The sequence below is a fragment of the Malania oleifera genome, chromosome 3 (genome assembly GCF_029873635.1).
Source record: "Malania oleifera isolate guangnan ecotype guangnan chromosome 3, ASM2987363v1, whole genome shotgun sequence".
In the NCBI taxonomy this organism is placed as follows: Eukaryota; Viridiplantae; Streptophyta; class Magnoliopsida; order Santalales; family Ximeniaceae; genus Malania; species Malania oleifera.
Genome location: NC_080419.1, coordinates 105,576,156 through 105,590,756, shown reverse-complemented (window position 1 = coordinate 105,590,756; position 14,601 = coordinate 105,576,156). Strand labels below are relative to the sequence as shown.

The following is a 14,601-nucleotide window of genomic DNA, read 5'->3' as shown; positions in this document are numbered from 1 at the left end:
CTTTCATTACTGTTTCTTCTTCTTCTTCTTCTCCTTCTTGAGCTGAGGACAATCCGGCTTGATGTGTCCTACCTTTTTGTACTGATAACAAGTAGGTGGATCAATCTTGTTTTTGTTTCCTTTCTTACTTGTTTCACCTTTTTTGGTTTTTGTACGTCTGAATTTTCTAGAGAATTTCTTGTTTCTTTTATAAAACTTTCCAAGTCTTTTAGTGATAAAAGCTAGTTTATCTTGATCTAAGTCACTTAATTCACTATCTCACTATCTTCATCATTTGAGCTTTCTTTTGATGCTTTTAGAGCTATGGGTTTCTTATTTTTATTTTCAGGATTTCTTTTTTTAAGGCCATTTCATAAGTGAGTAGAGATCCTATGAGTTCATCTAGAGATGTGGTTTTAAGATTTCTTCCTTCAGTTATGGCCATAGCCTTTGGTTTCCATATGGGTGGAAGACCTCTAAGAATCTTACGGATCATCTCATAGGTAGAGTATGTTTTCCCTAATGCACCGAGAGAATTTATTATGTGGGTGAACCTAGTATACATACTAGTGATTGATTCATCCGGATTCATTTTGAAAGTTTCGTATTCACTAGTTAGTATGTCGATCCTATTATCTCTAACATCTTCGGTGCCTTTATAGGTTACTTTCAGCTTGTCCCAAATTTCTTTAGTGGTTTTGCAAGTCATGACTCTATTAAATTCATTGATATCTAATTCACAATATAAGGCATTAATTGCACTTGCATTTGTTTGAAGCAATTTATGATCAAGTTCAGTTAATTCTTTTTCTTCTTTAGGAACTCGTTCTCTATCTACTAACTTGGTAGGAATTAAGTCACCATCCGTGACAACCTTCCAAGCCTTTCAATCCATAGTTTGAAGGTAGATTTTCATACATTATTTTCAGAAAGTATAATTTAGCCCACAAAAGATTGGTGGTCGGGTTGATGATTGACCCTCTCCAAAGGGAGCTATTCCTATGTTTGGCATGTAGATCTTTGTGTTACTACTGTTTAGGATTTGTTACAACTTGGCTATGAAACCAATTGAAAGTAGAATAGTGTTCCCAAGAGGGGGGGTGAATTGGGTTATTTAAAAGTTTTAAGTTCTTTTTAAATTCTTTACTTATTTGTTTAGTACTTTATAACCAAAACTTAAGTAACTCAATCAACTAACAATCAAAAACCAAAACACACAACAATTTGCTTGAAATTTTAAACAATCAAACCAACCACACAATGATCAATGCTAATAACCAAAACAACCAAGAGATTGCAACTTATTGAATTGCTTTTAGCTTTTGGTAACAACCCTATAATATGATTGCAAGCCCTGTTTTGATTTGGTTTGTATTGCGTTCTCTTAATCAAGATTTCCACAAATTAACCAACGTACTCCCTTGTGGGTTTCCGCAAACGGTTAATTGGAACGTACTTTCTAAAATTAAGAGTCTTCTTTGAATTTCAATGTTTAAGCCCTACAACCTACACTTAGCATCCACAAATATAAATATAGTGCAGAAATTAAAGAGTAGGGTAGAGAAGAACACCAAGCTTTTACGAGGTTCGGCTTATCCTCAACCTACGTCCTCGCCTTTGGCAAATACCAAAGGATTCCACTATATCAGTTCTTTTTCGGGCGGAACAACACCGTTACAACCACTCCTTCAATTAGGCTAGAGTGTACCTCTTCAAACAATATCCTCTCGTTCCGTCCAACGATTCAAACACCTAAACCATCAATCAATCTACAAGACAAGATTCAAAAGAAGGTGTACAAGAGATGCTCTCAAAATAATTGATTAGTACAAATTCAATGTATATACTTTAAAGTAATTCAAATATGAAACTTAGATTGAAGCTCAAGAGAGTGTATCACCGAATAGTTCTTTCAATGATTGAAAGAATTCAGAATCGTAGCACAAGATTGGTGATTTAGAATTAGCAAAGCCTCAGAAAATTTCGTGCACAAGATGAGAGTGAGAGAGCCTTTGAGTGTTGAGAGCAATTGAGAGAGTTTGAATACTGAATTTGATTCTTTGTATAGAATTCATTGGTCTTGAGGCTTATTTATAGATGTAGAAAATCATTTAACTTGTTCCCCAAGTTTACTTGGAGTGGTGTCCAAGTTTTAACAGTGTGAGCCCCAAACAATCTAATTTTTCAAAAATTTGTCTGTTATAAAATTTGAAATTTTCCGCGTGGTAGTAGCCTGATGAAATTTGGTCAGGCGCCTGTCAATAAAATACATAGTTATTTTGCACAGGCAGTAGAGTGGTAGTCGTCTGTCATTGAAATTCTTAGTTTTAAAAAAATAGGCAGTAGGGTGATAGTAGCCTGATGAAACCTAGACAGGCTTCTCAGATTAACTCGTCAGGCGCCTGTCAAGTTCTAGGCAGTAGCTTGACGACCTTTTGTTTGTATATTTTAAAAACCCTTAAGTTGGCAGCCGACTGACAAGTTTAGTCAGGCTCCTGTCAAGACAAAATTTTGGTTTTCAAAATATACTTGAACTAACTCTCTTTGCTCTTCATTTCTTGGAATGTTAATTTGTTTTCTTTAAAAAATATTTTCCACTCTAAGTTTCTTTTGCCTAATGAGCTTCAATAAAAATTTCATACTTGAAATATACTTGAAGTACTTACAAAGCATTTCCTAATGACACATTTGACTCTTCATTGCTGCTTTGAGTTCTCTTTGTTTCTGAGCTTGAATGATCCTTGATCTTTCAAAATTGAATTTGATATGAGCTTTTAAATCTTTATTGTTTTAAATTCTGAGCTTCATTTATCCTTGAGTTTTCCATATTGGTCACCTGAATTTGATATAAGCTTTCAAATGATTCCTTGTGAAGTATGCTAGGCTTCAATATATGTTTTCCTTGGAACACAACAACTTTGAAGCAAATTAAATAACCTTACTTTGTTATCATCAAAATTAAGAGTCGTAAGCCGTGTTTAGGCCAACAGGTTTTTTTTCCCAGGGTTCTATATGAGAATGAATTATGTTCACTACTTTTCGTTGGGGTTGCTGTCTTATTTAGGGAGTCTCTCTCCCTCTCCTCCTAACACTGGCCCATAGGTTTGTTAGTGTTGCCTCTTGGTTCCCGGTAGTTATTCTTCACAGTGCTTATAATTTTAATGGTTCCTCTATTATGAATCCATGGTAGATCAAAATTTGGCCTTATGTAGAAATCATTTAAACTTCAATGATTTTTTGCTTTCTCAAAATTAAGTTATGGAGGAAAATAAGTTTCTGAAGCCAAAAGTTCGTTCCTCTTTTTCATGGTCTTAAGGATGGAATTTTAGGGGTAGTTTCACCTTGATGTTGAAGTGGGATTTCTTGTTATGCTTTTGTTTAGGGAGACCTTGAGGTTCTCACGTGTTCTGTAGTTTGGTTTTGGAGCTTTTTTTTTTATCCTTGGTAGTCATTTTTATAATAACCGAAGATCAGGCAAATCTGTGGTTGATTTTTTTAGGGATGGTAGAACCTCGGAAGACTTTTTTTGTTTTTCACATCCATAGTCTTTAATTGAGGATATCTCTCTTGATTTCTTTGTATTCCCTTCTATCTTCACTAAATTTTGGTGTACTTGCCTTGCATCTTTTACCTACCTTGCAAAAAAGTTATGATTATTTATCTATTTCTTTTGAAAAAGGCTAAAAAGAAATCCTCACCCTTCACTTGCACACTGATGCATCTGGAGACTTAATGTTGTGTTGACTTTGGTGTGATCCCGAGAGAGGGAGGGGGGTGAATTGGACATTTAAAACTTTTCGGCTAGTTTAAAACATTTTGTCGATTCACCACAGTTCATATCCCATTCAATATTGAAAGTGTGTATGTAAAACAATTAAGTTATCAGTGCAGACATACACGCGTATCTCATTTAAAAGAAATGTGCATGCAAATGATTATAACTATAAATGAAAAGACATACATATATAAAATTAAAGTGCCGAAATTAAATGAGAGAGAGAGAGACACGATATTTGTTATCGAGGTTTGGTCAAATTAGCCTACGTCCCCGCCATGGGCATACCTCCCAAGGATTCTACTATACCTGCTCACTTAACCGGGCGGAGCAGAAGCTATTTACATCCTCTCCTTACGGGGTGAGGAAAACCCGAACTCAATTACTAGGCTTAACCGGACGGAGCAGAAGCCGTTTATATCCTCTCCTTACGGGGCGAGGAAAACTCTAGTTTAATTACTTGGCTGAGCCGAACTAGTCTCACTTACGGGCTGATACTCTTCAGTTCAATTCCGGGCTGAACCTCACCTGTCTCACTTACGGGGCTGAGACCCTCAGTTCAATTAACGGGTTGAACCCAACCAAGACATGGAAAACATTTTTGTACATGAAAATGCTTCTAAAACATACAAGCAGAAATGTACACAATAAAGCTCAAATATATGCACTCCAATATGATATGATTTAAGCCTAGTAGAGTAAGGGTGCTTAAATATATTTAAACCCTAATACTCCAAAAAATATATTTCAATAATAATATGGAAGAACCTAAGGTTTTTGGTCTTAATAATATTTTTGCAAAAACGAAAATGTGTGATCTTTGATGTTGAGAAAAATATGCACATGTTTCAAAGATCAAAATAAAATAAGTATTTCTCTAACAAAGATTAGCAATAAAAAGTATTTGGAGAAATTAAGAGTTATGCTCAAAAATTATTTTTGCAATAAACTCAAATCAAAATAGATGCCCAAAAAAAATAAATACTCTTTTACAAAAGATTTTCCAAATAGCAATAAAGAGAGTAGGAGAGTAAAAAATTTGACCCCCAAAATGATTTTTCAAGTAAAATAGTATGTGGGGGAACTTTGATTAAGAAAAAGATTTGAGAGAAAAATTAGCTAATCAAAGTTTCTAATTTGAGTTATGAAAGGGGTATATATAGACTCAAGAAAATTTTTGACCGTTGGGGACACACTGGGTATTATTAAAAAAGTTTAATTAATTTTTTAACCCTAATTACCCCAATTAAAAAATTGCAACTCAAGAGTTTCGGTGGCTCGGTCACCCGAATAGACATAATAGAAAAAGTCAATTTTGAAGTTGGGTGCTTGAAAAATGATTCGGGTGGCTGAATTAGGCGATTTTCAAAATGTTCGAGATTCGGTCGCTCGGTCTCAAGTTCGGTCGCCCGAGGGTATTTTGAATGTGGAGTTCGGGCGCCCGGGGAAGGTGAAAAGTGACCGCTCTAAGGTTCGGTCGCCCGGGGACACTCAGTTCAATTTGGTTTGGTCCCCCGAACCAAGTCACACTTTTGACTGATCAGCGGTTCGGTCGACCGAGGCAATTTGGCTTGCTTGGGTTCGGTCGCTTGAAACCTCTCAAATATGTCCTATTTGGTCTCTTGAACCTATTCAACCATTTGTGAATAATTTATGACATTTTGTACAAAGAGCTAAGGGTCCTAGGGTCAGATTATGATCTAGGCATTTTAATTTACCCTAAAAAACCTGGCATCGGTTGACCGAAGTCAGCCCTAAGGTCTGCCTACGACATTACTGAGCATCCAAACATATCATGCATGCATGTGCAATATATTATAGACCATATAGAAAAATAAATGCATATACAACTGAAATATGTCTTCTTCTTCCTTCTTTGCTCTTTGACTCCATAAAATACGCTAGATTTGAGCTTTAAGACCTCCCTTGACTTCTATGTTTTCTTGATTTTATGTGTGACCTAAATAATACCTGTTCACACACTTAAAAGCACACACAAGAACTGATTGTGTTTGTCAACATCAAAACGGAGATCGGACTCAAAAAGCCAACAATCTCTCCCTTTTTGATGATGACAAACACATAAGAGTAAAATGTGTACAACCTGAAAAGGTTCCTCCTAACAATATGCACAATGTAAAAGTATAAACAATACAACACAGGCATATCACAAAAGAAGACATTTACAAAATCATGCATTTAAATTTTTGCATTAAAGCGCAAGCTTTGATAATTGTCCCTATAATAGTTGCCCCTATGTTTTTGCCGTAAACAAAAACTTCCCCTTGTTTGATCATTATCATTTTGCTAAAAAAATTCTCCCCTTTTTGGCATCAGCAAAAAAGGCTAAGTAAAGTAGAAAAGTTTGATCATTTAAAAACAAACTTAGCAAAGAGAACTCCCCATTTTTAAAAAACTCTCCCCTATGTGATATAACAGTTGGACATAAAAATTTTATAACTATTTTAAATATTATAGCAATGAAGCACACTAAAAGAATATAACTGGTCATTTAAAATATTAAAATGACATGTTAGTAGAATTAGACCAGAAATATCCTCAAACTATAGCAATTTAAATCGTATTAAAAGACCCGTGAAAATTTTGAATTTAAAGCACACGGCATATGATATCAAATGTAGGTTTGAGCATAAAAGTCGTCTAACTAGTTCACAAGCAATTCATGAATAATCCATGAACTAGTTATGCAACACCCTTAAAAGAAATTTCATGACAATTAATTTTAAAATAAGATAGCACAAGTCATGAAGCATAAAGCATACAAGCAAGATAAGAAATATTCTATATAAGTTCAATTATTGCATTTATAAATGTATATATTTAAATATATATATATATATATATATGTATGTATGTATAAAAATATTTCCCCATAAAATTTTCAATAAGAACTGGGGGCATAAGCTTGTTGAAAAAGAAACTTAATTCAAACTCAAGCAAGCAAAATGTTTTTATGGTTTGACATTTAAGTACAATCCATAATATGACCAGAAAAAGCTAACCACATAGATCCCAAAGATACAAAATTTACGACCAGGGATCATATGGCAAAATCTAAGATACTGTGGCGAACAAAATATTTTCATTTATAATATTCAATGTAGACATTACAATTAAGCATAAGCCACAATGAATTCAAAAACCAAATCTAAGCTAGAAATGTTGTGAGCACAACAAGATAGAAAAATAATTTTAGATGCTCCCCCTATCAATTTGAATACGTGCTTAGATTCTTTTAGCTACTTATACTTGAACCAAATTTTTAAAGTTCTAGAGTTCAAACAATATAAGTACTCGTTTCAGATTTAGTAGATATATGTTAGACCAATTAATCTCACTAGTAAAATGTCTCTGAACACACATTCGCTAAAAGTCAAATAGTAAGTCAAGCATGGTGTTCATGTGTACCCGGAACAATCCATATCAAAGATATTCAGTAGAGACAGGATATGATGTTCAAGGTATTCAGAAAAGCTTCGGACACAAAAAGTAGAAATAATAGAAATAATGTAAGTCCATGGGTCAGGTGATTCTAATCCTTTTCAAGGATGGGGCTTAAACTCCTCGGTATAGTCTCGGACATACATAAGTGCATTTACACTCAAGGATGAATTTCATTTAAGCACATTCATTACATGTTCATCCTTCTTAATATTACTTAGCATGCAAGAGATTATTGACATTAAGTACTTATTTATCTTTATTATGAGTGGGGCTTAAGCTCCCCTTGTATATTTGCATGCACGTGTACTTGCAATTTAATTCAAAGTCATTTAAAAGCATTCCTCATATTTTCATCATTTCCAAAGGATTTCAGCATGCAGCAAATATTGATCATTCAACACATACGCATGACATATTGCATTTCAATATAATACATGATAGTCAATCAAGACTATACTCAAACGTAATGCAATAGGGGTTCAAAAAAAAGTGACACAACTCAAAATTCACAATGAGTGTGTGTGCCATAAACACTCCCTCTAAGTCGTGCAATTTCCCTAGTTACATGGATTTGAAATTTATGACGTGATTATTAACCATTTAGGTCCAACATGAAGCTCATAACCAAAAGATTTTAGACCAAACGGTGTCCATGAACTAGTTCATCCTAAGACACAAATTGTGTACATGTCTTCAAAATATCTAGCGTTTTGGATTTTACATGTGCTAACCTATGCAATTACTGTGCATCCTAGGAAAGGAACTGTGTTGCTTATACTATTTAACAATTATCTCTATACCAGACAGTATAAACACTCCTTTTAATGCAACTACACTAGTTAACAATTAAAGCATTTTATCATATGACCAGTGCAGTATTTTCCTATATGTTCATATGCATGCATCTTCTACTAAGGATGAAAAATTAATATTTTTCTACGATTCACTCATCCTTTCAAAAATAATTTAGCATGCATTAAATTATTATCCTAATACATGGTTTCATTTATGGGAAAAATTCTATCGAAATTTTGGCAGCATGCTATCTATAGATTGGACATTTTCCCATTTTTACCATGTACCTAATACCTGATAGGTTCAAGCAAACAATTCAAAATTCAGTTTAAGCATGCGAGAACCTATATCTACTACCAGCATGCAATTCACATCACTGCATCTGCCATGCAGGAAGCATTCAACACAGACATGCATTGAGTAGTTTAATCAATATATCAAATAAAATATGAACTATCCATATGAATATATAATCATTAGGCAAGAAATAGATAGTGACATTTAGTACCAACAAATCATCCAATAAATATAATAAGTATGATACAGTTTATTGCTTATTGGACGAGTTTTAAATTTTCTGCTCCCCCTTTGTTATGAACCTAAAGAGTTTTATATTCAATCAGTAGTATTTGGCATAACCAATATTTTCTAATATGGGGATGAGCCTATGGATTTCTCAAATTTAAACATTTAAGAGCATTATGAGTTCAGGGTTGTATAATATGCAGTACTATGATAAATTTCCTAAACCCCATTGCTGAGTAATGGACAAAATAGTATGCTATATTTAAAAATATTTGTACTACAACACATATAGCATCATTTCACAAATTAAAACCATTGTCCATTTGAAGGGGATTTATTTAAACATGCATATGAGGTTTAATTCAAAAACTGATAATGATATAAGCATGCACTAGGCAAAATTATCATGTATTAACCAATCATAATTTTTTATATATATATATATATATATATATATATATATATTAAGCTTAGATTGGATAAGATCATTAAAACTCACATGTTGGCTAGATTTTCTTAGGTTTCTTAGTATAACAATAGTGTATATTAAGGTTTAAAATTTTAAGTATTATACACTATTTAAGCATTTAAGATATTCTAACCCTATTAACAACAATTTCTAAAATCTTTTGAGTATTTAAAAAATATTCCTATTTAGCTTCTCATAAGATGACATGTTATAATCACAGAATTTTCATATGATTCACATAGTAAGAATAAACATAAAACATGCAGCATGTGAATCAAGCATCAAATAACGTAGAAGGAGGAAGATTTACCCTTTTGATTTACTCCTTAGTCGTTTAAGCTCATGGTGGCTTTCTCCTCTCTCTCAGTTTTTCTATCTTTTTCAGATATTCCCAAAAATCTTAGCGCTACTACAAGACATGAACTTTTCAATAATATTAGTAGCTAAGGTAAAGTAAAAGTATGCATGACACTCAAATGATATGCATTAAAACTCATGTCATGCAAATTCAATTTATTTTCAAATTTTGGGAAATAATGCTTTTTAAAATCATTTTCAATGGGATATGAAAAACTTTGACAGACCCTTTCCAAATCCACCAATCATTTGATTTTACAAAAATATTTTCAAATTTAACACAGTAAAATCTATGCAATAAAACAGTGGAGGATTTGCAAGGGCTTAAATCTCAAAATAAGGATATACCGAAATATGAGTCATTGCAATCTTTATGCAAATAACGGTTAAGCTTATTGTAATCAGGCTCTAATACCAATTTTTGACTTTGGTGTGATCCTAAGAGAGGGGGGGGGGGGTGAATTGGACATTTAAAACTTTTTGGTTAATTTAAAACATTTCGCCGTTCATATCCCATTCAATATTGAAAACGTGTATGTAAAACAGTTAAGTTATCAGTGCAGACATACACGTGTATCTCATTTAAAATAAATGTGCAAGCAAATGATTATAGCTATAAATGAAAAGACATACACATATGAAATTAAAGTGTGGAAATTAAATGAGATAGAGAGAGAGAAAGAGAGCGACACATGATATTTGTTATCGAGGTTTGGCCAAACCAGCCTATGTCCTTGCCTTGGGCATACCCCCCAAGGATTCTACTATACCTGCTCACTTAACCGTGTGGAGTAGAAGCCGTTTACATCCTCTCCTTACAGGGCGAGGAAAACTCCAACTCAATTACTAGGCTGAGCTGAACTAGTCTCACTTACGGGGATGAGACTCCCCAGTTCAATTCCGGGCTAAATCCAATCGGTCTCACTTACGGGACTGAGACTACCCAGTTCAATTAACGGGCTGAACCCAACCAGTACATAGAAAACATTTTTGTACATGAAAATGTTTCTAAAACATATAAGCAGAAATGTACACAATAAAGCTCAAATATATGCTCTCCAATATGATATGATTTATGTTCAGTAGAGTAAAAGTGCTTAAATATATTTAAACCCTAATAAGAAATTTTCTCCAAAAAATATATTTCAATAATAATATGGGAGAACTTAGGGTTTTTGATCTTAATAATATTTTTGGAAAAACAAAGATGTGTGATCTTTGATGTTGAGAGAAATATGCACATGCTTCAAAGATCAAAATAAAATAAGTATTTTTTCAACAAAGATTAGCAATAAAAAGTGTTTGGAGAAATTAAGAGTTATGCTCAAAAATTGTTTTTGCAATAAACTCAATCAAAATAGATGCCCAAACAAAATAAATACTCTTTTATAAAAGATTTTCCAAATAGCAATAGAGAGAGTAGGAGAGTAAAAAATTTGGCCCCCAAAATGATTTTTCAAGTAAAATAGTATGTGGGGGAACTTTGATCAGGAAAAAGATTTGACAGAAAAATTAGCTAATCAAAGTTGCTAATTTAAGTTATGAAAGGGGTATATATAGACTCAGGGAAATTCTTGACTATTGGGGACACGCTGGGTATTATTAAAAAAGTTTAATTAATTTTTTAACCCTAATTACCCTAGTTAAAAAATTGCAATCCAAGAGTTTCGGTCGACCAAGCCATAGACACAATAGAAAAAGTCAATTTTGAAGTTTGCATGCCTAAAAAATGATTCGTGTGGCTGAACTAGGCGATTCTCAAAATGTCCGAGATTTGGTCACCTGGTCTCAAGTTCTATTGCCCAAGGGTATTTTGAACGTGGAGTTCGGGCGCTGGGGGAAGGTGAAAAGTGACCGCTCTAAGGTTCGGTCGCTTGGGGACGCTCAGTTCAATTTGGTTCGGTCACTCGAACCAAGTCAAACTTTTGATTGGTCAGCGGTTCGGTTGACCGAGGCAATTTGGCTTGCCTGGGTTCGGTCGCCCGAAACCTCTCAAATATGTCCTATTTGGTCTCTTGAACCTATTCAATCATGTGTGAATTAAGTCATGACATTTTGTGCAAAGGGCTAAGGGTCCTAGGGTCAGATTATGATTTAGGCATTTTAATTTACCCTAAAAAATCTGGCATCGGTCGACTGAAGTCAGCCCGAAGGTCTGCCTACGGCATTACTGAGCATCCAAACATATCATGCATGCATATGCAATATATTACAGACCATATAGAAAAATAAATGCATATACAACTAAAATATGTTTTCTTCTTCCTTATTCTTTGACTCCATGAAATACGCTAGATTTGAGCTTTAAGACTTCCTTTGGCTTCCATGTTTTCTTGATCTTATGTGTGACCTGAATAATACCTGTTCACGCACTTAAAAGCACACATAAGAATCGATTGTGTTTGTCAACATCAAAACGGAGATTGGACTCAAAAAGCCAACATGTTGAATGTGATCCGTCCCTTTGGGCATCATGAAAAATGACAAATTCATTTCAAATGCACTGGTCAAGGGAAAAAATAGGTTGGATAAATACCCGGTTTTATGTAGGTTGATTTTTATGGTTGGATTACTTGCATATCCGCTTGGGCGTACAAATATCATGTTTTACCATCTCCTTATTGGATTAAAATAGGTTTCAAGCTATGTTACATGGGCCATATTTCTTTTTCATTGTTGTTAATTGTGTTCCCTAATCTTCTGTATTTAATGACAGTTTTTTCTCCTGTTCTTTTTCTTTTTCTCTCTTTTTCTTCTTTGTATGTGTGCTTCATCCATCTCTTTTCTTCCCTTCATTTTCCTGGATTAATAATACATTGATGTTTGACAGCAGAGTTTACATGTTCCATGCAGTGTGGCCACTAAATGCCTTAGGAGTAGAGCCACAGTTTGAGTTTCCACATTCAAAATCCGTTGGTGAAGTTGTGTTGCTAAATGGATTTGTAGGGAGTGTTCTGTCTGATTATTTTTGGTATGTATAGCAGCATCCATGTCAGTTTTTTGCTAAATGGATTTGTAGGGAGTGTTCTGTCTGATTATTTTTGGTATATATAGCAGCATCCATGTCAATTTTTTGCATTCTTATATAATTTTTTGATACAAATCTGGCCTCTAAAATGGGTCCGTACCCCCCCACCCTCCCCCATCACAAAAGAAAGGCCCACCACAATGGTGAGAAAAATTAGTTATAAAAATTGCAAACTGCAGCTAGTGTCTATGGCCACAATTTTCTTTCCTTCGTTCGACCTTTTTTTTCGCAGTAGTAGTAATTAACACGAAGAGTGAACAGGGCAGTTTCTGTGGTTTGGACAACCCCATTGATCGCAACATTGGGCATGTCCCTTACAATTCCCCTTGCCATGTTAGCTGACATTGTAATCCACCGCCGCCATTTCTCTGCAATCTACATCTTTGGATGCATTCAGGCATGTTCATTCCTCGCATTATGTTAAATCTGATGGATTTTATTTCAATATCTATACTGAATTCCATGCATCCCAATCAATTCCATGAAAAAATACATGAAATAAATGTGTATCTTGCAACATCGACTCTGTTAATGCACTTTGCACACAAACTACCCTCTTCCCCTTACTCCAGTTGCAATTTGATGGAAAATCACAATGATGTTGGGTGAGGGTAGGGAATTTCCTCTTTTGTCAGAAGCAACATGTGATATCTTACCTTACCGATCCCATGGGCCGTTTTGCTGACTAGGCTTGTAGTATGTGTATGTTTATTAGTGCAATAGCCGGATATGGTAATCATTTACCGGCATAGGCAATCTGGGTTTTTTTAAAAAAATGACTCTGCTGGTCCTTAACTTCACTAACTGGTTCAGTTTGATCCAGGTTTTTGCAGGATTTGTCATAGCAAACCTCTCTGACAAGTTTTCGTACAAGGTGGATGATGTCTCGGCCTAGCACTTTCTGGGATGTGGATATGTGTTTTCGGACCTTTGTTTTTCAAGTTTTTACCGATCAAGCAGTATTGTCCATCCCCCTTTCTGTGGTATCACCACCTTCAATAGTAACACTGTAAGATACAAGTACAATATTCTACGAAAATATATAAACGGAGCATTAAAGAGGGCAGTTTTGGTTGTTATCGGGCTTGATTATCGCAAAATCTACTTTGAAGCTGTTTGTTACTGTATAGGTTGGGGGTGGTTGTAATGCGTTAATAATTTCTGATTATTGATAGCTTTGGTTGACTTCCCCTTAAAAAATGGAATAGGATTCATAATATTTTTATTTAATTTTTATTCTGTTTTATGTATTTTCATTGTATAATCCGTTTTTAGACTCTTTCGGGACAGTTCTGAGTTTGGATTTTTATATGCTTGAGGTTTCAGGTTTCGGGTTTCAACCATGTTATGACTCGAGAAGAAAAGGTTTGAGGTGGAAGATCATTATCTTTTTATTGTGCAATAGATTTTGATGGGTGAAAAAAAATTTTCTCATGAATTTTTCAAAGCAGATGCTGCATTGCATCAAAATAAAATACACCCTTCTAAATTCAACCAAAATAACAAATTGAAGTATGCTGAATTTGGGGTGGGGGAGCTTAGTGGATGCTAATTTGGAGCCGGCTTTTGAGCCTCGCAGGATAGAACTCTCTAATTATGATAAATATATTTTTTATTGTTTACTTTTTTTAAAAGAAGTTTGATTTTATACCTGCATACCTGCAATGTCTCATAACTTTTTTTGTTTTTTTGGTGTCAAATGAATTTATTTGGAAATAATTGTTGGGATATTAAAATAGAATAATTAAACGATATTATATTAATATTTGAACTTATTAAAGTATTATTAAAGTATCATGTGACTCGCATTATTATGATTCATGTCAAGAATTTTTCTATCAAATCTTCAACTTATATGGCTAGGGTTCTATAGTTGATGGGTTGATATTTGTTTGGTTTGAATGATTTGTGAATAGAGGTTGTATGTAAAATGGTTTGTTTGATGGATGGAAGGGATTCACTCAAGAACTCAATGAGGAATTTCACAATTTACACTCAATTGATTTCAATCTGAAAATACATAGAACTTTCAATAATGAAAAGTTATTGACAACTCAAAATACAATTTCTCTCACTGGTTATTCATCATGTTTACACCACACATTACATTTTACACAAACACACACACACACACACATCTATATATAGCAAAGGATGGACGATAGGTGAAAATTTGGTGGCTGGAGTTGGTGAGGTTGCTGCTGACTC

General features: G+C 34.2%; 1 protein-coding gene across 2 annotated transcripts in view; it reads left to right on the top strand.

Annotated features, from left to right (window-relative positions):
- The window catches only part of LOC131150680 (thiamine-repressible mitochondrial transport protein THI74-like), a 29,440-nt gene extending 15,981 nt beyond the window's left edge, over positions 1-13,459 (top strand). Inside the window, exons 6-8 of one of the 2 annotated variants that reach the window (XM_058101546.1) lie at positions 12,219-12,336; positions 12,655-12,790; positions 13,217-13,459. In XM_058101546.1, the coding sequence (XP_057957529.1) occupies positions 12,219-12,336; positions 12,655-12,790; positions 13,217-13,288 (326 nt within the window). In that variant the 3' untranslated portion in view covers positions 13,289-13,459. The remainder of the gene's footprint in view (positions 1-12,218; positions 12,337-12,654; positions 12,791-13,216) is intronic. The other variant, XM_058101547.1, reaches the window with a different exon arrangement.
- The last annotated feature ends 1,142 nt before the right edge of the window (positions 13,460-14,601 follow it).